The 27,105-nt window shown below is 37.8% G+C and overlaps 1 protein-coding gene across 4 annotated transcripts in view; it reads right to left on the bottom strand.

Annotated features, from left to right (window-relative positions):
• Positions 1-27,105, bottom strand: part of C11H11orf49 (chromosome 11 C11orf49 homolog) — a 189,118-nt gene extending 162,013 nt beyond the window's left edge. For all 4 annotated transcript variants that reach the window (XM_027579529.1, XM_027579528.1, XM_027579531.1 and 1 more), the window contains exon 1: positions 26,832-27,105. In XM_027579529.1, the coding sequence (XP_027435330.1) occupies positions 26,832-27,090 (259 nt within the window). In that variant the 5' untranslated portion in view covers positions 27,091-27,105. The remainder of the gene's footprint in view (positions 1-26,831) is intronic.

Genomic DNA, 27,105 nt, shown 5'->3' with positions numbered 1-27,105 from the left:
GTATAAGATGCTTCTACAGTTGCTTCCAGAAATCTCCAGAAAATTTATACGGCTCAAATAATTGACTCATGAAGGAGAAGTGAACTGACCTTAAGTCCAGCTCTTAAACAGTGAATTGATCCCAGTTCTGCTACAGAAAAGCATCCAGGCTCAACCGCCTAAGCAAGGGGGGTCTCATTATATGAGACCTAGTTTCTTTTTTTTTTTTTTAAGATTTATTTATTTATTTGAGAGAGCTCACACGAGTGGGTGGAAAGGCAGAGGGAGAGAATCTTCAAGCAGACTCCCTGCTGAGTGCAGAGACTGATGCAGGCTAGATCTCACGAACCAAGAGTCGGAAGCTTAACCGACTGAGCCACCCAGGTGCCCCAAGACCTAGTTTCTAATCTTTGTGCTACAGATGACTCCTTGGGGCATTATGCAAGGTATCTAACCCTTCAACTTCATGTCTTCATTAGATTACTGGGGAGAAGGATACTTTACTTCCCAGAACTATCTGGAAGCCTGATTAAGCATAAGTAAACATTGTTTAGATAATGTTTAATATAAATGGATATGGAGAATGAAATTCCTGCTTTCTTTTCTATTTTTCTAAATTTTCACTCTGTCTTTCCAAAACAAAATGACCCAATAGAAAGCTTCATTAATGGATCTAGTTTAAGGAAAATGTTCGGCTTTGGAGAAGAATCTGAATGATACTAGAGGGAGAAGGAAAAGAAGTAAAAGAGACTACATTCAGTTTCATTTTCTTGAGATTATAAAAGCATGGAGCTGATAGCAATCTTATTAGGTCATCTAGCTTAATCCTTTTTCAAATTAGAAGATCAATATGTTATTGCATTTTAAGTCAGTTCTTAGATACAGAATTCCTTTATTTCAAAATAGCAAGGATCTCCATATCTCTGTGGTCCCTTCTCATTGGTGTATACACAGATTTGTATTGGGGTTCTACTTTACCAAAATATTTCATTTCATATGCTTTTTCACATATATATAAAGTCTTCTTGGGAATTATTTAGTGATATAATATTCTACTCTATTAATCTACTTCAGTTTGCTTCTGGATTATTTCCAGTTTTTTCTTAAAGATAATGTGGCTATAAACATTTTTATACAAACAACTTCTTTTCTTTTTGAGTTACTTCCTTAGGATATATTCCCAGAAGTAGGACTTTAGGATCAAAAGATAGGCTCATTTTTATAGCTCTTGTTATGTATTGCCAAATTGCTCTCCAGAAAGACTGTACCACCTTCAAGAAATAGAGACCAATTTCTTTGCAGACATCTCACTATAAAGCTTTAATTTTAAACTAACTCAAAAGGGTCTTAATTGGCAAAGCTTAAATTATTGGTGAACCTGAATATTTAGTTATCTTTCCTCTTATACAGACTTTTAAAATTTAATTGTAAAAGCAACACATGAATGTAATAGAATACAGAATGGTATAAAGTAAACATAAGGCTTCCTTACTTGTAAGCACTCTCTTAATTCAATTTCCCAGAGTATTCACTGTTAACAGATTGTTATACATCCTTCCAGAACTTTTTCTACGTGTGACCATACATATATTTGCAAATGTTCCTAACGTGTTTACAGAAATGTAATCACTCTGTACTCTGTAACTTATTTTTTCACTTAAAACTTTGTGTACATCTTTCCCTATTTTTTTAATGGCTGCATAGGGATATCTATTATAGAATACTTATTACATGTATTAATTTATTAACCATTGCCTTAATGATGGGCATGCAGATTGACTCTAATTTTTCACTTTTACAAAGAATAGTGCACATGAGCAAACTCTTAAATAATTTCCTTTGGTCACTTGTCCTGAAGGGACTTAGTTACTATAATACAAATTTGTACCATTTATTTCCTTTACATGTCATATATTAACTTTTAGTTATCATATTCATCATGATTTTCCCTATCTTGTCACTCCCCTTTTATCTTTACTATTTATCCTATGAACATTTAAAAAACAAATTCTATATACACATCCATCTGCTCTCAAATATCTACTACTGGTTTATGTCATAAAATTATCTCAGGGGTAAATATACTTGATTATTTTCCCCTGGATATAAAAGTATTTTAACATCTTAATTCAACTAGAATTCATTGTACCCATAAGGTAGGAGGTGTGAATCTAAATTTATTCCTTCCACAGTCCTTCCAATTATCATGTAATAAATTTTTCACATTATCAACTATACTCAGTTTGTCACAAATTACATGAATATGTATTTTGGCATCTCTTTCTGAGATATATATAAAATCATACAGTATGCAGTATTCTGCACCTGGCTTCTTTCATTCAATACTATGTTTGTGAGGTTCATCCATAGAGCTGTGAGTAGTTGTTCATTAATTCTCATTACAGCATAATAGCCCACTGTTGCATATACCACAATTTATTTATTAATTTTCTTATTGACAGCATTTTTTAAGTTTCCAGTTTGGGCCTAATATGAATGGTGTCACTATGAGCGTTCCTGTATGAGTGTTTAGTAAACATATGCCTGCATTCAGCTGGTTCTGTGCCTGGAAGTAAATGAATAAGTCATAGGATATGAGTATGCTCAGTTTTAGTATAGACTGCCAAACAGTTTTCCAAAATATACCCATTTACACTCACACAAGCATAAGAAAAAACTTTGACCATTTATAATTTGTGGCCCTATATTCATCTTTTAAAAAAAATGTTCAGGTCTTAATATCTAATGCTATAAAAAGTAACAGTAGTTTGGTGTGCCTGGCTGGCTCAATCAGTAGAGCATGCAACTCCTGATCTCCACGTTGGGCCCCACATTGGGCATAGAGCTTACTAAATAAATAAATAAATAACAGTGGTTATTTATTTATAAATTATATATTATATTTATATATATTATAATATATATTATATATTATATTTATATTATATATAATAAATATATCTTTATATATATAATAAAATATATATATATCTTTGTTTTGTTCTTGTTTTTAAGAAATAGAAACTTAATTTTCTCATAGTTTTATTTTATTTTTTTAAAGGTTTTATTTATTTATTTGAGAGAGAGAGCACAAGCAGGGGTGCAGGAGAGGGAGAAGCAGGCACCAGGCTGAGCAGGGAGCCTGATGTGGGGCTCAATCCCAGGACCCTGAGATTATGACCTGAGCTGAAGGCAGATGCTTAACTGACTGAGCCACCCAGGTGCCTCTTTTCTCATAGTTTTAAATAAACACTTAATAAAGGTTAGAAATACTCTATTTTTAGTTCTGTGGGAGTTTATCAAGGTTAGAAACTTCAACAAATTAGATAGTTAATTTTGAGTCTTAATACCCATTAATATTCTCTTAAGGGTATATCCAGTTATTACATTTAATAAATATTTTAGAAATGAGACTAGTATTGCATTTCTGGGGTAGACATATGTCACACTATTTGCTAGAAATTTATTAAGGATCTTTCACACTTTTGTTTATATCTTAAGATAGTTTATAGTTTCCTCTTTTAGGATTATTTTTGCCAGGTTTGAGGCTCAATCAACACACTATTGCCCCTTTAACTGAACTGGAAAAAATAATATTAGCTAATATTTATGGAGCTCTTTCTATGTGCCAGGAACAGTTCTATGAGCTTTATTCATTTAATCTTCATAACAGTCTTGGGACACCTGGGTGGTTCAGTCAGTTATGTGACCGACTCTTGATTTTGGCTCAGGTCATGATATCAAGCCCCGCATCAGGCTCCACACTGGGCACAGAGCCTGCTTGAGATTCTCTCTCTCTCTCTCTCTCTCCCTTTACCCCTCCCCCACCCCTCTCTTTTTCCCTCTTTAAAGAAAAAAAATCTTCATAAGTCTTATTACTATTTAATTTGCAAATTGGGAAACTGATAAAAAATTAAAATAAAACAAAACAAAAACAAATTGGGAAACTGAGCATAAAGAGGACAAGTAATTTGCCCAAGTTGACATAGCTATTAAGAAATATCAAATCAGGGGCACCTGGGTGGCTCAGTCAATTAAGCATCTGCCTTCAGTTCAATCCTGGGGTCCTGGGATCAAGCCGTATGTCAGGCTCCCTGCTCCATGGGGAGTTTTCTCCCTCTGCCCCCCACTACCCTCTGCTTATGCTCTCTGTCTCTCAAAAAAATAAATAAAATCTTTTAAAAAAAAGAAGTATTAAATCATTAAAACATTTTGAACAAGAACAAAGAATTGGAGGACTTCTACCTGATTTCTCAAGACTTGTGATAAAGACAGTAATTAAGACAGTGTGGTATTAGCATAAAGATAAATATATATAGTGATGAAATAGAAGAGAGAATCTCGAAATATGTACACACAAATATGGCCAATTCGTTTCAACAAAGAAGATAAGGTAATTCAATAGAAAAAAGATAATCTTTTCAATAAAGAGTACTGGAACAACTGGATATTTATAGGCAAAAAAAAAAAAAGAGCCTTGACCCTTACCTCACACCATTAAAAAAAAAAATCAACTCAACAGGGCCATAGACCTAAATGCAAGAATTAAAACTAACCTGTAGGAGACAACACAGGAGATAATCTTAGTGACCTTGGGTTAGGCAATAATGTCCTAATCAGGGCATAAAATGCATAAAGTTATTAAAGGAAAAAATTTATAAATTTGACTTTATCAAAATTAAACATGTGTGCTTTCAAAAGATACAAATGGAAGGCTCAGCCTGGGAGAAAATAACTGGAAATCATATATACAACAAAAAACATATCCAGAATATATAATGAAATCTTACATCTCAATATCAACAAGACAAGCTATTAATAAAATAAATGGGCAAAAGATTTGAATAAATCTTTTGAATAAATAAATAAATAAATAAATCTTTTGAATAAATAAATAAATCTTTGAATAAATAAAACACATGACAAAAAATACATGAAAAGATGTTCAACATCATTAGTCATTAGGGAAAAATCTATTTTTTTATTTTTATTTTTTACTTTGAAGGGCTTTTTAAAAGTTTTTATTTTAATTCCACTTAGTTTACTACAGTGTTATTTTAGTTTCGGGTGTACAATATAGTAATTCAACACTCCCATATATCACCCTGTGCTCATTATGACAAGTGAACCCCTTAATCACACTACCTATTTAACCCAGCCCTCACCACCCCCCAGGCGGTAACCATCAGTTTGTTCTCTATAGTTAAGAGTCTGTTTCTTGATTTCTCTCTCTCTATTTTTTCCCTCTGCTTGTTTGTTTTGTTTCTTAAATTCCACATATGAGTGAAATCATATGGTATTTGTCTTTCTCTGACTGACTTATTTTAGTTAGCATTATACTCTCTAGCTCCATCCATGTCATCACAAATGGCAAGATTTCATTCTGTTTTATGGCTGGACAATATTCCGTGTGTGTGTGTGTGTTTGTGTATACACCACATCTTTTTTTTTTTTTTTAAGTAGGCTCCATATCCAGCATGGGGCTTGAACACATGACCCTAAGATCAAGAGTCACATGCTCTACCAACTGAGCCAGCCAGGTGACCCAATAACATGTCTTCTCTATCCATTCATCAATTGGTGGACACTTGGGCTGCTTCTATATCCTGGCTATTGTAAATAATGCTGCTATAAATATGGGAGGGGATGTGGATTCTATTTAAAAACATGAGATACCACTATACACCAACTAGAATGGCTAAGATGTAGAGCAACTATAATTCTCATCCATTGCTGATGGGACATAAACATGGTTCAGTCACTTCGAAAAACATTTTAGCAGTTTCTTATAAATTTAAGGATCATTTACTACATGACCCAGCCATTCTACTCCTTTGGTATTTACCAAATAAAAATGAAAACATAAGTACATATAAAGATCTGTATACAAATGTTCATAAGAGGTTTATTCATAATAGTCAAAAACTGGAAACAATCCAAATGTCTCTCAACTGGTAAATGGATAAATAAATTGTGGAACATTCATATAATAATATCCAGTAATAGAAAGAAACAGATTATTGCAAAAACATGCATATGCAACAATATGGATAAATCTCAAAAGCATTATGATAAGTGAAAGAAGCTAGACACCAAAGACTTCCTAATGTATGATTTCATTTATGATGAAATATTATAGTACAGTACTATACAATACAATACAATACTGTAGTGACAGAAAGCACATCAGTCGCTGCCAGGGAGTTAGGGGACAGTTTTGGCTGTATAGGAATGTATATTAGTCAGAGTTCTCCAGAGAAACAGAACAAATAAGATATATGTATGTATATATGTATGGGTGGGGAGGGGGAGAGATTTTGAGAGAAAGAGATTTTGAAGGACAGAGATTCATTATGAGAAGATCCAGAAAAGCCAGTGGTATGGTTTCAGTCCAAGCCTGAAAGGCTGAGAACCAGAAGCACTGATGGTGCTAGTCCAAGGGCATCAGAAGACTGGTGTTCCAGCTAATTGGTCGGGCTGAAAATTTTCCAGATCTTTAAGTTTTGCTTCCATTTTGCTTAACAATTCTGTCTTCAATTCATTTCTCTCCTCTCCCATTTTAAGCATTCAGGAGAAATCAGGCCACTCCTTCAACACTTTGCTTAGAACTCTCTTCAGCCAAATATCCAATCATCACTCACAAGTTCTACCTTCTAGAACATGAACACAGAATTTGGCCAAAGTCTTGGGCACTTTTTTTTTTTTAAAGTAGACGCCATGCACAGTGTGGAGCCCAATGCAGGGCTTGAACTCACAACCCTGAGATCAATACCTGAGCTGAGATCAAGAGCCAGACACTTGGGGTGCCTGGGTGGCTCAGTCAGTTAAGCGTCTGCCTTTAGTTCAGGCCTTGATCCCAGAGTTTTGGGATGGAGCCCCACATTGGGCTACCTGCTCAGTGGGGAGTCTGTTTCTCCCTCTCCCTCTCCCCCACCCCCCTGCTTGTGCATGCAAGCTCGTACTCTCTCTCTCTCTCTCTCTCAAAAACAAATAAATAAAAACTTAAAAAAAAAGAGAGCCAGATACTTAACCAACTGAGCCACCCAGGCACCCCAATTCTTGGCCACTTTTAACAAGGATCACCTTGCCTCCATATTTCTCATCTTCATCTGAGACTTCATCAGAATTGCCTTTTACCATTCATATTTCTGTCAATACTTCCTATTTACTATCCAACATTCTCTTCATGACTATGCATTCTCTAAGAAGATGGAGGCTTTCTCTCCAGGTCTCTTTTCTTTCTGGATCTTCACCAGAATTGCCTTTACCAGTTCCTTCACAGCAATATTGGCTTTCCCTAGCATGCATCTCAAAACTCTTCCAGCCTATACCCACTACCCAGTTCCAAAGTCGCTTCCACATTATTAGGTATTTGTTATAGAAGCACCCGACTGACTACTTGGTACCAATTCTGTCTTAATCAGCTTGAGCTACTTTAAAAAACATCATAGACTGGGTGGCTTAAACATTTATTTCTCATAGATCTGGAGCTGGGAAGTATAAATTTAAGATACTGGCAGATCTGCTGTCTGCTGAGGACCCTCCTCCTTCCTCCTGGTTTGCAGATGGCCATTTTCCTGCTATATCCTCACAGGGTAAAAAGAGAGATCAACTCTCTTGTGTCTCTTTTTATAATCCCATGATGAGGACTCCACCCTAATGACCTAATTACCTCACAAAGGTCCCACTTCCAAATATCATCATTTGGGGATTTGGGTTTCAAGGTATGAATTTGGGGGCAACACAAACTTTTTTTTTTTTTTGAGAGAGAGAGAGAGAACATGCCCATGCGTGCATGAGGTGGAGGAGAGGGAAAGGGAGAGAGAGAATCTTAAGCAGGCTCCACACTCAGCGGCTAGCCCAATATGAGGCTCAGTTTCTTGACCCTGAGATCATGACCTGAGCTGAAATCAAGAGTCAGCTGCTTAACTGACTAAGCTACACAGGTGTCCCACAACACAAACATTTAATCAATAGCAGAATATAAGAAGTTTCCAGGTGATGAAATTGTTCTATATCATGATTGGGGTAGTGATTACATGGCTATATACATTTGTTGAAGCTTATTACATTTTATCCTCAAAACTGGTAATTTTTACTGTATATAATTATATATCAATAAAGCTGACAGTAATGAAGATCACAGTTTTTTTCTTGGTTAATACCAAACTTTGTAACTTATGAATTATTTGTTTCTGAAAGTTTAGGCAAAGTCACCAGTAAATTTGCTTATTTCTATTTTTATGGTTTAGTTCTATTTTTTATTTTCTTTGATTTGTTATTTTGTTCCTTTTCTAAATTCTTTAAGTATTGACTTAATTATCTTTCTAAATTAGATATTTATAGCAATAATATTTCTTCTAACTATTGCTTTGGTAAATGTCTTTAGATTTTAATTGTGCTAAGGTTAAAAAAGTTCGTTTTTGGGGTGCCTGGGTGGCTCAGTTGGTTAAGCAACGGCCTTCGGCTCAGGTCATGATCCTGGAGTCCTGGGATCAAGTCCCGCATCAGTCTCCCGGCTCGGCGGGGAGCCTGCTTCTCCCTCTGACCCTCTCCCCTCTCATGCTGTTTCTCTCTCTCTTGCTCTCTGATAAGTAAATAAATAAATAAAATCTTAAAAAAAAAGTTTGTTTTCGAGGCGCCTGAGTGGCTCAGTCGTTAAGCGTCTGCCTTCAGCTCAGGTCATGATCCCAGGGTCCTGGGATCGAGTCCTGCATCGGGCTCCCCGCTCCGTGGGAGACCTGCTTCTCCCTCTCCCACTCCCCCTGCTTGTGTTCCCTCTCTCGCTGTGTCTCTCTCTGTCAAATAAATAAATAAAATCTTTAAAAAAAAAGTTTGTTTTCAAATTTATTATCTGACCCAGTTGTAAAGGAAAGTAATTTTTTAAAAAAGATTTTATTTATTTATCTGATAGAGAGAGAGAGACAGCGACAGAGGGAACACAAGCAGGGAAGTGTGAGACGGAGAAACAGGCTTCCCGCTGAGCAGGAAGCCTAATGTGGGGCTGATTCCAGGACTCTGGGATCATGACCTGAGCCAAAGGCAGACACTTAACAACCGAGCCACCTAGGCATCCCAAGGTAACCAAGGTAAATAATTTTTTAAATATCCTTATGGTTAGGGGCACCTGGTTGGCTTAGTTGGTGGAACATGTGACTCTTGATCTCAGGGTTATGAATTCGAGCCCCTTGTTGGGTATAGAGATTACTTAAAAATAAAATCTATAGGGGAGCCTGGGTGGTTCAGTCGGTTAAGCATCCGACTCTTAATTTCAGCTCAGGTTATGATCTCAGGGTTGTGAGACCAAGCCCCCTTCTGGGTGTGGAGCCTGCTTATGATTCTCTCTCCCCCTCTCCCTCTGCCCCTCCCCCCACCCTCTCTCTCTAAAAAAAAATTCTGTTAAAAAAATAAATAAAACATCCTCATGGTTAGGTACTTTTAAATTATACTTTCATTATCTTTTTTTTAAAAGATTTTTTTTATTTATTTGACAGGGAGACACAGCGAGAGAGGGAACACAAATAGGGGGAGTGGGGGAAGGAGAAGCAGGCTTCCCGCTGAGCAGGGAGCCCGCCCGATGTGGGGCTCAATCCCAGTACCCTGGGATCATGACCTGAGCCGAAGGCAGACATTGAACGACTGAGCCACCCAGGCGCCCCTATACTTTCATTATCTTTAATTTTATTGCATAATACAGTATACATAATTTCTGCCTTTTATTTACCAAAAATTTTTTGTATCTTGCAAACTATCCATATTTTTAATTCCCAAATTTTCCCATTTAATCCTTTTCCTAAATATTTTCATTGTACCTTATTGTTTGTAATATTCAAATTTATCAAAAAGAGATACTAATCATTCTTTCTTCACAGGTTAGTTAGTTAAGACAAATAAGATAATATACCTGAATGTACTTTACAAACAACAAAGTACTACACAAGTATCAGCTATTTATGTTTTGGTGATAGTATAATCCATTTTTTTAAAGAGTTGTTTATTTATTTGAGGGAGAAAGAGAGCCTGCAAAAGTGGGGGATAGGGGCAAAGGGAGAGAATCTTAAGCTGACTCCCTGCTGAGCATGGAGCAGTACATAGGGCTCAATCTCATGACCCATGAGATCATGACCTGAGCTGAAACCAAGAGACAGACACTTAACTGACTGAGCCACCCAGGTGCCCCTAGTCTAATCCATTTAAATGTAACATAAGACCTCTTTAGTTTAGGCCCATGCTTCATTCACTTACTCACTCATTCAAACATTATTTTTTTTTTAAAGATTTTATTTCTTTGTCAGAGAGAGAGAGAGAGAGCACAAGCAGGGGGAGTGGCAAGCAGAGGGAGAAGCAGGCTCCTCGCTGAGCAAGGAGCCTGATGTGGGACTCGATCCCAAGACTCTGGGACCATGATCTGAGCCAAAGGCAGACCCATAACTGACTGAGTCACCCAGGTGCCCCTACTACAAAGTTACAGTAATCAAAATTGTGTGGTACTGGCATAGAGACAGGAAAAAAAAAAAAAAAAGACCAATGGAATAGAATAGAGAGCCAGAAATAAGCCACCATGTATATGGTCAAATGATTTTTGACAAGGTTGCCAAGACTAAGAATAGGGGAAAGGACAGTCTTTTCAACGAATCGTGCTAGGAAAACTGGAAATCTACATGTAAAAGAATGAATTTGGACCCTTGCCTCAAATCATACACAAAAATTAACTCAAAATGGATCAAAGACCTAAATGTAAAGCTAAAACTATAAACTTCTTAGGATAAAAAAAAGGTATAAATCTTTTATTTAGGTAACAATTTCATGTAACACCTAAAGCATAAGCAACTAAAGGGAAAAAATAGATAAACTGGACTTCATAAAAATTTAAAATTTTTGTCTTCCAAAAGACGCTATCAAGAAAGTAAAAACATTACCCACAGAATGGGAGAAAATATTTGTAAATCATATATATGATAAGAGTCTAGTATCCAGAATATGTAAAGAACCATTACAATTCAACAGTAAAATGACAACCCAATTAAAAATAGGCAATTCAAGGGCATGGTATGTTAATTATATCTCAATAAAAGAATATATAGACTCATAAAAACAAAGAGTTGAAGACAGATATTCTTAGATAAGAAATATTAAGAAAACTTTAGAAGATGAAAATCAGGGAAACAAGTAATAACTATTGTAGGAGACTAAAAGAAGCTAAAAATTAACTGGCTGTATTAAGGAAACCTGGTGATAAGAAGCAAGCCTACCCTCTTACATAATACCAGAAAAGTTTAGGAACTGTAGGTACAAGTACCTTTGAAGGCATGCATGTAAATACAGGTAAAAACAGAAGGTTAGTGTGATGGATTGAATGTCTGTATCTCCCAAATACATTTGTTGAAATTCCAATCCATAGTTGTGGCTGTAGTCTGGAGTAAGGAAGTAATTAAGATAAAAAGAAGTGAGAAAGGTGGGACCCTGATCCAATAGGATTAGTGTCCTCTGAAGAAGAGACACTAGAAAGCTCCCCTCTACACACATGTATAAACTGTAGTACATAGCAAGAAGTACATAGCAAAAGAGTCATCACTAGAAACCAGACCCTGCTGGACCTTGATCTTAGATTTTGCAGCCTGCAGGACTGTAAGGAAATAAATTTCTGTTGTTTAAGTCTTGTAGCCTGTAATCTTTTGTTGTGGCAGCCTGAGCTAACTAATATAGTTGGGTGAAAATTGTACATAAGAAGCAGTTATATTTCTACATCCTAGCCCCAACCTTGTGTAGCAAAGTTACTACCATTCCTCCACCTTTAAAACATTACAGGCTTATTCTCTATTAAGAGGCTGAATCATTAGGACTTTGAACACAGAAACACCAAGAACAGTTGAAGGTAAAGGGGCCCTACTAAAAACAGGATGATTACATTAAAGTCTACATACTGATCTGTAAGACCCTCCCCTGCTTAGCACCTGAACAGAAATCCAAAAAGCTCCAAAATCTCAAGGAAAGCTTTTTACATGAAAAACACATTCAAAACAAAACAAAAAAAACAAATAAGGGGTGCCTGGGTGGCACAGTTGGGTTAGGCGTCTGACTCTTGGTTTCAGCTCAGATGGTGACCTCAGGATCATGGGATCAAGCCCCATGGTCAGGCTCCGTGCTTGGCTTGGGATTCTCTCTCCCCTTCCCTCTGCCCCTCCTGCTCATGCTCTCGCATCTTAAAAAAATAATAACAAATAAAAAAAGAAACTCAGGAGAAAAAAATGCAGGAGATGTGGACACAAGCAAAACAAAATAAAAAATAAATAAATACCACCATAGAAAGACAAGATAAAATCTTGTATTCATGAATTCAGAAAACAAAAAATAAGTAAAGAAATGTAAAATATAATAATAGCTATTTTTAGAATTCAACAAGATTAGAAAGGTCAAAAATACTCACAGAAAGTACAACAACCAAGAAAAAGATGGAAAAGAAGAGAGAATGATAGAAAAATTAGAGGATGAATCCATAAGGTCCAATGCCTGAGTAACAGTTCCAGAGACAGACATGAGAAAATATCAAACACATAATTCAATAAAACTTCTCAGAACTGAAAGATATGAATTTCCACACTGAAAGGGTCTCAAGACAGTGAATGAGAAAAGATCTGTACCAATAGACATCTTTATGATATATCACAAATCAAAACAGCATTAAATTTCTCAACAATAATATAAAAAGCTAGAAAGGGAGAAATGTTTTTAAAATTCTAAGGAAAATTATCTCTAACATAGAATTTTTTTTTATTTGTGATCAATTGCTTTGTAACGTTTTAAAGCCTATGTGCTTTTGTACATAGGCTTTATTTTTATTTATTTATTTATTTTTTAGATTTTATTTATTTATTTGGCAGAGACACAGTGAGAGAGGGAACACAAGCAGGGGGAGTGGGAGAGGGAGAAGCAGGCTTCCCGCTGAGCAGGGAGCCCGATGTGGGGCTCAATCCCAGGACCCTGGGATCACGACCCGAGCCCAACAACTGAGCCACACAGGCATCCCTCCAACATAGAATTTTATACCCACACAAACTATCTGTCAAATCTAAGGGTAGTATAAAAACAGTTTCAGATCCCCAAAATCTTATTTTGCATGCATCCTCTCTCAGAAAGCTACTGGAGGATGCCACCTAACAAAAAGAAGGAGCATATAAGGAAAAAGGAAAACACAGGCTTCAGGAAATATGGAATATAACTTGAGAGAGACAAATAATATATGTGATAAGGAGAGAGGATTTAGAGAGCAACCAGGCCAGATTGGAGTAGGAGAACTTAGGTGAAGGAGTGTTCCAGGAGAGTTCTCTTGAAGAAAATAAGTTGAAACTTAGAGAACACCTGATGTGTCTGCATAAACTGAGAGACTTCTTTGCTCTCCTAAGTCTTTTATTTCTGTTTCTCTAACTCTAAGAACAAAACCCTGAAAACCTGACTTCAAAGACAAAGAAGAGGTGGTCAAGTAAAGAATATCAACTTTCAGCTCCATTTCTAAGCTTAATTCTTCACCTTCCTTACTTTCCAACTCTGTTGATCAAATATATTTATTCCTTGTAGAGTCAGTTTTTTTTTCCTTTTTCTTTTTATTGAGATGTAAGTGACATGTAACATATTAGTTTCAGGTGTACAGCATAATGATTTGATATTTGTATATATTACGAAATGATCACTACAATAAGTCTAGTTAACATCCATCACCATATATAATTACAAATATTTTTCCTTGTGATGACAACTTTCTCTCAGCAATTTTCAAATATACAATACAGTGTTATTAATTATAGTCACCATGTTGTACATTACATCCCCAGGACTTACTTATTGTGCAACTGGAAGTATGTACCTTTTTCCCACCTTCACCATTTCATTCACCCTCTCCCCCCTCAGTTCTGGGTTCAGTTTATTTTTAGATTCCACATATTAGTGAGATTATATGGTATTTGTCTTTCTCTGTCTGCCTTATTTTAGCATAGTGCCCTCAAGGTCTATCCATGTTGTTGCAAATGACAGAATTTCCTTCTTTTTTATTGCTGAATCCTTGAAGAGTCATTTTATGACCATCTTAATGGTCTCAAGACCATTCCCACCTTGACTGGGAATTGCTACTAATTAAGAAAAATGTTACCTATAAATTGCTTTCAAATATAATAAAATGTTTTATACTAATTATAATAATGATATTATGTTTTATAAACATATAATTAAATATTTATCCATATTTGAAGATCAATAAATTTTTTTAGGACTCAAATATTTTCAAAGATCTCAGAACAGTTTATAGATTAGCTACAATACCAATAATGCTTAATGGATAAATGTGGCCCCGGTTCCCACCTCCAAAATAACCTTGCATCCCTGCCTTTGATCCCAGAATTCCTTTCCACGTCTTCTGAAAACATATTCAGTTAATTATCCTTTCCTTCTCCTGGATCTTCCCTCTCTCCTTCTCCAAGGTTCCCTTTCCTTCAGCCTATACACATATTCAAGTCTCTCTCATCTAAAAAATTAAAAACAACAAACTCTACTCTTGCTATCACCCCCTCTCCTTTTCTTTCCCCAATCAACCAAACATCTGGGAAAAAAAAAATGCTGAGTCTACCTATTGTCTCAACTCCATCCTTCCCATTTACTCCTCCATCCAGGAAAATCTGGCATCCTGCCAAACTCCTCCAATGAAACTTCTCACCTAATGCCACTAACAACCTCCTTTGCGGCTCTTATCTTGTTTGACCTCTCTGAGGCAAATGATATCACTGAACACTCCCTCCATAGTGAAACTCACTCCATCCCCAGTTTCTGTTGCACCACCTTTTTCTTGTTCTCCTAAATCTTTTACCAATCATTCTGAGTCTAGGAAGATCAGTATCTTTATTTATTGTAAAACTAGCCCTCTGGAGACAAGATTTAGATTCTTACATGGGTCTCTGACTCCCAATCAAAAAAAAAAAAAAAATTGGCAGCAAAGTAACCACCAACACCCAGCAACCAACACAATTATAAAGAACTAAAACCCTAACATTGTATGAGTTCACTAAAGTGTAGAAAGGGACTATTCTGATTAGTTGGAAATGTTTAAAAAGGAAAGAGAGGTGATACAAGAGAGATGAACGGAGACGTAGAGTTAAGAAAAAAAAAAGAATGAGAACAGGGATGGGGATGAAATACTTCAGCACTTTGATTCTGAAAGGTAGAGATGGGGAGAAAAAGTTAAACACCCTCCAGGACATCCATGCTTCACCCATGAATAAGGGTAATTAGCTACCAACACCTCACTTTCAGTGGGAGAGATGTCTCCACTGTAAATACCAGGTATGCCAGATTATTGTTTGCATTGCCAAAATCTGTGCTCCTATTCTTCTTGCACATGATTAGCTGAACTTCAATTCCCAGGCTCCTTTGCAATTAGCAGGGGCCTTATATTAATTTCTCATCTATGAAAAAGGTGTGTTTGTCACTTCTGCCTTACTTGCTTAAGAGATGTTTATCCTGGAGTCCTTCCCTCCCCTTAGCCTTTCTATCGGCTGGAAATGGCTACAACTGAGGCATCCTAGGAAATCTTGGGTCTCAAATCTTATGAAAATACCAACAACAGAAGAAGAGATGTCAGTGATAACTTTGTTGTTAAAAAATACAAATTCTTGGGGCACCTGGGTGGCTCAGTCATTAAGTGTCTACTTTCAGCTCAGGTCATGATCCCAGGGTCCTGGGATCGAGCCCCACATCAGGCTCACTGCTCAGTGGGAAGCCTGCTTCTCCCTCTCCCCAACTTGTGTTCCCTCTCTGGCTGTGTCTCTCTCTGTCAAATAAATAAATAAAAGCTTTTAAAATATATATATATAAATTCTTGGGGCACCTGGGTGGCACAGTTGCTTAAGCATCCGACTCTTGGTTTTGGCTCAGGTCTGATCTCAGGGTCGTGGGATCAAGCCATGTATCAGGATCCGCACTCAGCACAGAGACTGCTTTCTCTCTTCCTCTCCAACTGCCCCTCTACTCCCCTACCCCCACTTACCCTCTGCCTCTCTCTCTCAAATAAATAAATAAATCTTTAAAAAATATATAAATTCTTTTTTGGTGTCCCTGTTCTAAACATAACAATCAAAGCTGTTTTTATTACTCAGCTGAGTTTAAGAACTTTCTACTTGGGGAACCTGACATCAGGTCCTTCAACAATAATTATTTTCTCTTAACTACTAGGAAATATGGTAAGAAAAAGTTCACAAGGCGAGACAAATCAACCACTTCTTTTCCTTGTAAGTGTATTTCTCCTTTAGAAATATGAAATCAAAACCAAATATTTGCTGGAAAGGCAAAGGTCAAAACAATCCCTAGGTCCAGACATGGCAACAAAGATTAGCAAGACTCCATAGGCTACTCATAGGCATAACCTTGATGAGAAAAAAAGGCAGGACCATTGTCCCTGGAGACCTAACCTATTTTCTTCTACTTATAGATTTACAATTCTGTACCATGCCAGCCTTGAAGATAAGGCAGAAGATCAACTGCATATGTGAGACTTTGTAAGTTAACCATGTATCTAAATATCATGTTTGGTGGCCTATAGACTATCAAAAAAAGACCATTTTAGGTCTTATTAAATAGTTTAAGATACTTGATATATAAGCCCCCTGTGAGGTAGGTTTTATCAACTCCATTTTTTGGGGAAATTTGGTCAAGGAGAATAATAATAGCATTTTCTATTTACAAAATACCTTCCTTATAAAGAGCTCCATGTGTTTATCTTCTCCATCTTCTAACATTCCTGTGAGGTAGGTGGTAATATTAGCTTTTCCTTTCTTATAGGTAAAATGCTATGGCTCAAGGACCTTGATGACTTACTCATGTAGTAGCCTGTATTTTATCCACTAACTAGAACATAGTGCTTGGGATTGACACTAGACCATGGATTCGAGTTTGAACTGCACATAATTCAAAACTGTCAAGCTTCTAGTTTTCTCTATAGCCATCTTTCAACACATCACATTCCAAAAACGATTGGGGTCATGCTTGTTGTTTAAGCTCATGTGTGCGCTGTTTATAAAGCTTATTATCATTTCTCTAAACTGAACTATTCAAGGTTTGTCTAAATGCCCGAAAGCTAAATTATTTTTTGTTTACTGTCTGTGCACTAGCATTGTAAGTGATGTCATCAGGAATGTACAAAAACTCTTAGACAAAGCTGCAGGGCCAATAAAAGCAACCCACTTTGGGAAACGTGCATTTCTTCTTCTTCCTTTTTTTTTCTTTCTTTTTTGAAGTAGGCATCACACAAAAAGATGACTCATTAAGCCCAAAAGAGTTGACTCCACCATGTGAGGGCTTCTTATGCAGCCCTCTACAAAGAGACCTGAGTGGCAGCATGAGGCCTCCTCTTCTGTGCATTTTCCTCCAGGCAGAATGTGCATTTGTGTGGCTACATACACAATTATAATCTCCCCTGAAAAGCAATTCCTTCCATATGACAGGCTGAACAGTGGCCTGAGTGCTAGCCTCATGTTGCCTGTGCAGTTAACATGCTGAAATTCCAGACACATTTAATCTCTCCTTTCTGAGAAACTAAGATGGGACAGAAGAAGTGAAGCTGGAAAAAACTCCACACAGAGAGAAAGGAGGCCAGTCCAAGCGCCCAAACTCACTTTCTCATGGGCTGAGCTTCTTTGTGTGTTGTCTACTTACATGTCAATTTGCAGGACTTTGGGGCATGAGAACCATAGAGCCGAGTGGTTCTGGCCGCCTCTCCATTTGACAAGCAAAGCCAAAGACATGTGGCCTTTGGTACATTTCACATTCAAAAGTGTTATTGTTTCAAACATGCCTATTTTAAAATATGTAATTTTCCTATTTAGCATGCGTTGTATGTAAGTTGGCTACAGGAGGAGTTCTGCCACATGATTAAAAAAAAAAAAAGGCAATGTCCCTAATGCAGCCCTGTCCCTGCTAGATACCTCTGTTTACTGGGGGCCAATGGGGCTAACCCAGGTGAGAGAAGTCTGAATTTAACAAACACCTGATATGAAGGCCTGAGCACAAACAGATTTCTGTCTGAGATTACAGAAACTGAAGCTTGTGTTTTATCACAATTACCTGTAATCTCAGGGCCAGATAATAGCATTAACGAGACCTTGAGCTACACAATAGGACAGCTGGAAAAAGGCTCTTACTCTCCAAAGAATAGTGCTTTTAAAAAGCTAATTCAATGAAGAAAAAGAAAGGGCTCTGAAAGTGCCTTCTCAAACAATATTTACTTTTACCGGGTTCCTGCTAATCAAACAAAACTTAGTCAAAAGCTTTTATGAAAAATACATTTGATGATTTCAGCAGTAATTGCTTTGTTCAAAGAAAGGTGCTTAAGAGAAAACATAGCTAATGGGATCAGTAATTTGGTAAGTTCAGATGTGTTTGGGAAAATCCCCCTTCTCTTTGATAAATCATTAAAATTCTGCTCAGATAAATGTGTTTTGACTTGAAATTCCAATCATAGAATGAGCTATTTCCTAAGGCCCCTGGGGAAGTGGTGCAAGGGCAATCCCAATGCAGAGAACCCAGAGATTAGTTTGCAAGGGTAATTCCAGTGTTAATCAAAGCATATTACTCTGTCCAACTATAGTATGGGATCTCCTGGAGATATCCCAATTACCATTTTTTAAAAATGGGTTAAATCTTACTGTTATTTAACCAAAAAAGTAGAAATTATGGCATCAAGCAGGAAACTATCCTTAGGTATAATTAGAGTTTAAAACCAGAAGAATCCAGGGCAGATTTTAATCAGTCATCCTTTTTTTTTTTCCATCTGTAGGAGGAGGAAAAAAAAAAGTCTTGTGTCTCTCTATAGGAGGAATTCAGCAACTATTTGTTGAACTGGATTTTTCTCTCCCTTTTTAAGAAAAAATTATTCTGCTACTTAAAGCAGACCATTCATTTAACAATTGAGCACTTAATTTGAGCCAAGCAGTGTGTGAGATTTTGGAAATACTGAGAACAGGCCTGCCTTCATGGCTTACATTCTAGTAAGAAACAGACAATAACCAAGTATACAAATAGATAACCAAGATAACTGTGATAAGTGCCAAGAAGGATATGAACAGGATAATGAACTAGAGATAAGTTAATGGATCATTTGTCTCTTCTGATCTCTATCATTACTTTTTAAAACTTTACGGACTCAGCCTCCTAACATTACTCATTTAGCAAACATGGTATTTGTGTGAATAAAAGTGATGCCCAACTTTTGCACAGCAGTTGGAGGAAAGATTTTAATATTACTTAAATACATAAATGATGAGGTCAAAAATTTACAGAACCATTTTAAAACCCCAGAATAACACAGAAATCACCTACAATTTAGTTACCTTGAAGAAATGGGCATGGGTGAGGGTCTGGAACAACATGCCTTAGAACGCACTTGCTCTCTTTTTTTCCCCCAGTGAAAATTATCACTTGCTCTCTCTTTTTTTCCCCAATAAAAATATATTTATTACATGGGATGCCTGGGTGGCTCAGTTGGTTAAGCGTCTGCCTTTGGCTCAGGTCATGATCCCAGGGTCCTGGGATCAAGTCCCGCATTGGGTTCCTTGCTGAGCCAGGAGCCTGCTTCTCCCTCTGCCTGCAGCTCCCACCTGCTTGTGCTCTCTCTCTCTCTCTCTCTCTCTCTCTCTGACAAATAAACAAACAAAATCTTAAAAATATACATATATGTATATATATTTATTATATCTATTAAATAGCTTACAGAATCCTTGGAAAGGTTGAAGAAACAGAGCCTAGGCTGAACTTCCAAGAACAAGTCCCGAAAGTACATCCCGGAACTGGGCCACCTAGGGAACTGCTGCCCTTCCGGGACTGAGAAGCTGCTAGCCAAACTGGGAAACCGCTAAGACTGCGGCACACACCCAGTTCACCCACTTGCTCTATAATGACACTGGCTACACTGTCACTTTGTGGTGTTGTCATTCGTGAACATGTCCCATCTCCTCCATATGGAATTAAGTTTCTCAGGAGGAACACTTTATATTCATGTCTTGCTATAGGAGTGAGGGTATTCAGGAAAGAAGGGACAATTTGGAAGAAAGAAAAAGAAGGAGAAGGGGGGGAAGAAGAAATGATCTGTAAACATGCTCTTACTATTTTAAAGTGACCATTTTTATATGTTATAAACCTAGTTTCCAAAGATTCAGAAAGTCAATGTAACATCTATAATGTTTTATTTCATTTCTTTTCTGCAACAACCCAAGCACTTTAAAGTCCTAAGGGTATTTCTGCTAACTTATGGTCAAGAGCAATGTTTCCTAGCATATGGTTGAGTTTGGAAGGTGCACTAATTATATTCAAACAGAAATAAGTTTCCTCATCAGGATTCATCCATAAATAAATAAATAAATAAACAAACAAACGATTTAAAAAGTGTTTGGCAGTAAGACAAGTAAATATCATGTACTTTGATATCAGCAAATACAAAAAATAGGATTAGTAACACTTAAGAGTCTTCTACATAGAAAGAGTCCTATGTCAGAACCTCTGCCAAGGCTTGAAGAAATTATATTAACCTGGAGGCTGGAAGGGACTATATCAGTGATTGTTGGATGTTGTCTTAATCCAGATACTCTGAGAAGCAGACAAGACAGGATCAGACATGCCAGAGATATATTGGGGGAAAAACCCATGGGGCAACCGTTGTGGGGGGGAGGGGAGCCGCAGGAGGCTGGGATTGCTGATAGACCACAATGCAGGATTGACCTTTAAAGAGAGAGAGAGAGAAAGAGAGAGAGAGAATTTAGACAGCAATGCAATGGGAATCCTCAAGCCAAAGCCACCATTAAAAGAATAAGTCACCTATCTCATAGAAGTGGGTCTGTCCTACCCAGCCATTGGCTGGAAGCGGACTGTGGGAAGTGCAACCTCAGTGTGTACAAGGTGTTGGATTCAGAGCTGGAGTTGAAGGTCAATTACCCTCCCCTTCCCTCCCCACAGCAGGACATCTGAGAACACATTTTTATGGCTGCAACAGATGTATTATATTATTAAAAAATATATATTATAAAAAAAAACTTTTTTAAAAAGTTCTCCCTAGGGGCGCCTGGGTGGCTCAGTCGTTAAGCGTCTGCCTTCGGCTCAGGTCGTGATCCCAGGGTCCTGGGTTCGAGCCCCACATCGGGCTCCTTGCTTGGCGGGAGGCCTGCTTCTCCCTCTCCCACTCCCCCTGCCTGTGTTCCCTCTCTCGCTGTGTCTCTGTCGAATAAATAAATAAAATCTTTAAAAAAAAAAAATAAAATAAAAAAGTTCTCCCTCTCCCTCTGTACTCTCTCTCTCAAATAAATAAATAAAATCTTAAAAAAAAAAGCAGGGGGTGGGGAGCCTGGGTGGCTCAGTCATTAAGCTTTTTTGCCTTGGCTCAGGTCATGATCTCATCTGGGTCCTGGGATGGAGCCCCTGCTCAGCAGGGAGTCTGCTTCTCCCTGTCACTCTCCCTCAGTGTTCTCTCTCTCTCTCAAATAAATAAATAAAATCTTAAAAAAATAAAAATTAAAAAGTATAGTTATAATAGTTAATATTTATTGAGCACCTACCCCAGGTATTCTAAAAGATATCTAACTCATCTTTGTACTCTCTTTTCACAATGTAGACACAATGTAGCAGCCAAGCATTGCTCTAAAGGTTTACATGTATGAATAAGTACTATTATTATCCACATATTGCCCATAAGGAAACTAAAGCACAGAGAAGTTAAGTAACTTCTTCAAAATCACACAGCTACCCAAACTACATAGATTACTGTCAATAAAACTCTCCTGAATGGTTTATTTTTAGAAGTTATGTTCTTCATTGCCTGCCTCTACGAGATGAGTCCAGTGGCAAGAGGAAACCGGAATTTTACTATTCCCTGATCCATCCTGATTCCTAGTATGCCCCCTCCTGGCAGAAATGTTAAATTAAGCCTTTGGAGTCACCTGAACTTACTCCAGGATCCATGCATAGGTCTATACAATAGGGAACCTCAATTTTGGAGTTGCTCAAGGTATTTATAGCATGGAGTTTTACAATATGGACTCTGTGGAGTCAGACTGCTGGATTAGAATTCTGCCTCCCTGACTTTCTAACTAGTTTTTTAATATCTTTATGCTGCAGTTTCCTCATCTGTCAAATGGAGATAACAATTAAAATTATCGGGGCACCTGGCTTAGTAGGTTAGGCGCCTGACTTCTGGTTTCAGTTCTGGTGGTGATCTTGGGGTCGTGGGATCAAGCCCCGCGTTGGGCTCCACACCCAGCGTGGAGTCCGCTTGTCTCTCTCCCTCTGCTCCTCCCTCTGCTTACATGCATGCTCTCTCTCTCAAATAAATAAAATATTTTTTTAAGTAAATAAAATATTGGAGCACCTGGGTGGCTCAGTCAGTTAAGCATCTTCCTCCGGTTCAAGTCATGATCCCAGGGTCCTGGGATTGAGACCCCCATGTTGGGCTCCCTGCTCTGCAGGGAGCCTGCTTCTCCTTCTCCCCAACCTGTGCTCTCTAGCTCTCTCTCTCTCTCTCTCAAATAAATAAATAAAATCTTTTAAATAAATAAATAAAATATTTAAAAAATTTTATCTTCATTAATATATGTAAAGCACTTAAAATGTTACCTGGTACATAGTAAGAGCTTAATTTTTTTTTTTTAGTGCCTAATTAAGTCTTAATTGTTGTTGTTAGCTGCTCATATTTGGGGTTCCCGGTACCCTAAAATGAGATTATTCACATTCAATTTAACAGATCTGCTTGTATTGTGTCATTGTGAAAGGCAGGTATACAATGATGAGTAAAATACAATTCCTTGCAAGGAAACTTGCAACTAATGAACTGTTTAAGAGCTCTATTTCTAACAGGAAAGCAAGGATCACTACCTTTGCCAGCAAATAAGCATTTTGGTTTTGTCTATTTGCATCTTCTTGGTGGAAGGGCAAAACAGGCTATGGAATCGACAAACCTGGGTTTGAATCCTGGTTTTGCTATGCATCATCACCTATGTGACTCTGTACAAATTAATTAGCCTTTCTAAGCCTTAGTTTCCTTATTTGTAAAATGAGATGACATTAATAACTACCACTACTTTGTGTAGTGGTTGTGAGGAATAAATCAGATAAGGCACAGTGCTAAGTATATATGAAGTGCTTAAAAACTATAGCTTAAAAAAACTATCCAATTTACTCTGATTCCTCTAAAAGAATAGCCTGCAAAGGAGAAAGACCATCTCTGATTTCCTAGAGTTATCTATTATGCCAACCTAATACCAAACTTAGTGAGAATAAGCAGTTTCCATGGAAACAGAAGAGGTAACTTGGAGCGTGAGTGAAAGCATGCACCTCACCAAATTAGGTGGAGTAAAAAATAAACCTCACACCCTCATGCTTATACTCAGGTCAGCACGTAGGTGGTGTGTTTTGCAAATCTGGGACAAGAACAGGCTGCCCTTCGGCTCTAGAGAGCTCTCCACACCCAACCAGATACACAAACACACCTCAGCCTCTGGCAGAAGCTTCCAATGAGTAGATTTCATAAGGCTGGAAATCTTTCAAGGGTTCTATACTTATTTAATCTCCTTACCAGACTCTCCTCTCTCTATTCAGCCCTCGGCATTGACACAATTTCTATCATTACATTCTGATGACTGCAGGCATGAACATCATTGAGCTGATTCTGTAATGATGATCTGAAGATCCTAAGCCATTCCAGAGCATGATTACAGGTTTCTAATCCACAAAGTCAGCAGGGGAATGGATCAGTTTACCCAACTGATTATTTTCTTCACTAATAGTCAAAAGGCAAATATAAGGCCTGGCTAGCAGACAGAAAGGGAAATCTATAGATATTCATTGAATAGGTACTCCTGTAATTTCTACCATAATACTAATAAGAGGTCTTCTGACACACGTACCAAGGGGTACTCAGCTTTGGCTTTTCTGTTTCACTGAATGTGTAGAGCTTTCCTGTCCCTGCAATTTTCTTTTCTCTATATGTATTTTCTTCTCTAGGCCTATACATGTAAGTGACTTTATAATTTATAAAAGAAAGAAAAGAAAAGATAAACCCTCTACAGGTATTTAAAATTTTAAAACCAGGAAATATTTTATTAAATTAATCTATTAAGAGTGGCTTTCAATGGTCATTTAATTGAGGGTGACTACCTCAAAACCGCATCCTGTAAAAGAGACCAAACTGTAATGGATAGGGGTTGTTCCCAACTAAAGACAAATGCATTTCAGCAGAGTTGTATGATTTGATGAACCATGAGGAAGCCAGTGAGTAGTATGACCCTGCTTAGGGCAGTATCACTGTCCAGATGCTGAATGGGACAAGGAGTTAAGAGGCTCAAATATGCAACAGAGCCTGAAGAAGCACTTGCCCAGGGTTCAGATGTTAGGTGGACATTGAAGCTTTTTGAATCAATTTGAGACTCTGATTTTGTTTGTAGATTCATTATCAGCGTTGCCACTGAATTAGTCTTCCTGAAAAAGCCACTATGGAGGGGCCACCAACTTCTATTCACCAAAGCAGCAGTATATTAAATATGCCAAGACTGTGAGGTATATTATTTAAACAAAAAACACGCAAGGGACCAAATATTGGACTAGACTTTTCAAATATTTTATAGATTCATTGAGTATGGGGTAAGTAAGATACAATACATAAAATCTTTTGCAAAAGTCTAGGCATTGCTAGACATTGCTATTATTATTCATTTAATACAAAATTATCTGTGATATAACTATGCCCTTTTGACTAATTAACGGATGTGGTCAATTAATCTCTCTCTCTATATATACACACACACACACATTTATCACACATACATATATATTATGCATATATATACACCTCTTTCTATATATATGTATACCTTTAGAAAACCAAATAGCCCTTAAACTTGGTAAAAAGATGCTCAATTGCACAAAAGAAATGTACATTAAATCTACCCTGGGCTATTGCCACTTAACAGGTTGAAATCATTCAAAACTTTGATATATTTTGTTGGAAAGACTATACGGAAACAGGCATTCTTACATAGCTGGTGGCAATGTAAAATGGTACAACCTCTACAGAGGGCAATTTGGTCATATCCAGCAATATTTAAAATGCATATTCCCCTGACCTACCAATTTTACTTTCTGAAATCTGTCTTTGCAGACATACTAGTAAAGGAAAAAAATTGCAGGTTATTCAGTAGGGTATTTTTAGTAATAGCAAAAGGCTAAAAATAACTTGTCTACCAATAGAGAATTGGTTAAATTATTTAAATACCATGTAGCTAAAAAAATTTTTTTAAAAGAAGGAAGCTTTCTAAGACTGACATCTCACTCTAACATCTATTAAATTAGAAAAGTGTGCACTATACTCTCCCTTATGTACGTAATAAACTAATCTGGAAGGATACACAGGAAACCAGTAATAGTGGTTACTGCTGTGGCACTAAGGGTGGAGGAAGACTGGCAAGTGGGGGAAAGGGGATGGGAGGAGGCTTCACTATAAACTTCTTTATATTTTTAATCCAATTTCCACAGTACCATTTAAAAAATTTAAACTAGAATTGTTTTTCATTAAAAAAATTTTATAATACATCCATACTATTGGATATTATTCAGTGATAAAAAGAAATGGGCTATCAAGCCAGGAAAAGATATGGAGGGCCTTAAATGAATACTGCTAAGTGAAGAAGCCAGTCTGAAAAGGTTACATACTGTATGACTCCAATTGTATGACATTCTGTAAAAGTAAAACTTCAGAGACAGTAAAAAAGATCAGTGGATGCCAAGGGTGGGGGGCAGGAGGAAGGCTGAATGGGTAGAGCACAGAGGATTTTTAGGGTAGTGAAACTACTCTGCTTGATACTATAATGGCAGATACAGGACATGGAGTAGTCAAAACCCATAGAACTGTACAACACAAAGAGTGATCCCTAATGCAAAGCTTGGCCTTCGTTAATAAAGATGTATCAATATTGATTCATCAACTGTGACAAATGCACTACATTAATGGCAGGTGTTAATCATAGGGGAAACTGAGTGAGCAGGAGAGAGTATATGGGAACGGCTCTATGACATCTGCTTAATTTTATGTAAACTTAAAACGCCTCTAAAAAATAAAGCCTATGATTTTTTTAAATGTATGTGCATATATGTACACGTACACACACATATTCTCTTTGCACCCAGCAAAGGCCTTACACATTGAAGGTGCTCAATGAAGTACTACAGCTACTGCCTCAGGAGTCAAGAGCTCAAGCTCTGGAGTGGGCAGATTAGCTTCTGATTCTAGCTCTACCATATTCTAGCTGTGTGGCCTTATTTACCCAAGTCACCTCTTCAGCCTCAGTTTCACCGTCTGCAAAATGGAAGAAAACCACAGCATTTCTTCCTAGGGCTGTTGTGAAGATCAATTTTTTTAAAATGCACGTAAAATGCTTAGCATTGCGCCTAATGTCAAAGAAATGCTCAAAAATGTTAGTGGCCGCTCTAACGGTAAGATGATTGTTCACAGAATGACTGATTTGGCACTTCAGGTTCCAAGGTTACTCCACCACCAGCATGATCTATAATATTCCAAAAGGACCCCCAAATTCTCAACTCCAACCTATCCCACTTTGAACACAATCCACATTGCCTGAGCCCGTACACCTCAGACGTCCTTTGGCCCCCAGTGCTGTTTTCCCCCTGGCTCAGCCTTGCAAGTCCAGGCCCCGGAACGCGCCCCCCCCCCCGCCCCTCCCTATTCCGCGCGGACCCCGTTCCCACTCAGCCCCCTCCCCGCCTCCTCCCCAGACCCTGGCCTAATTGTCTGCACTTCTTTCCTTCTGCGAAGCTCCTACCCAGATACTCGTAGTCCGGTAGGGCTAGGCGCTCCGGACTCAGCATCCTTGGACCAGGGTAGCTTCCAAGCTCTAGCTCCCCGGCTTCCGGAACCCAGGTCGCCGGCTCCCTTCCGTTGCCAGGGCAACCACGGGGCGAGAGGAGGCGGGAGGTGGAGGGGGTGTCACGCAAACAGTCTCCGTATCGCAACCCCAAGCTGGCCACACCGGTTCCGGAAGCCGTCGCTTCACGGCGGTCGAGGTTTCTTAGGACTGCCATTCTTGAGGAGTTGGT

The sequence above is a fragment of the Zalophus californianus genome, chromosome 11, assembly GCF_009762305.2.
Source record: "Zalophus californianus isolate mZalCal1 chromosome 11, mZalCal1.pri.v2, whole genome shotgun sequence".
In the NCBI taxonomy this organism is placed as follows: Eukaryota; Metazoa; Chordata; class Mammalia; order Carnivora; family Otariidae; genus Zalophus; species Zalophus californianus.
The sequence above is the reverse complement of the archived record's forward strand: the minus strand, read 5'-3'. Positions and strand labels throughout refer to the sequence as shown.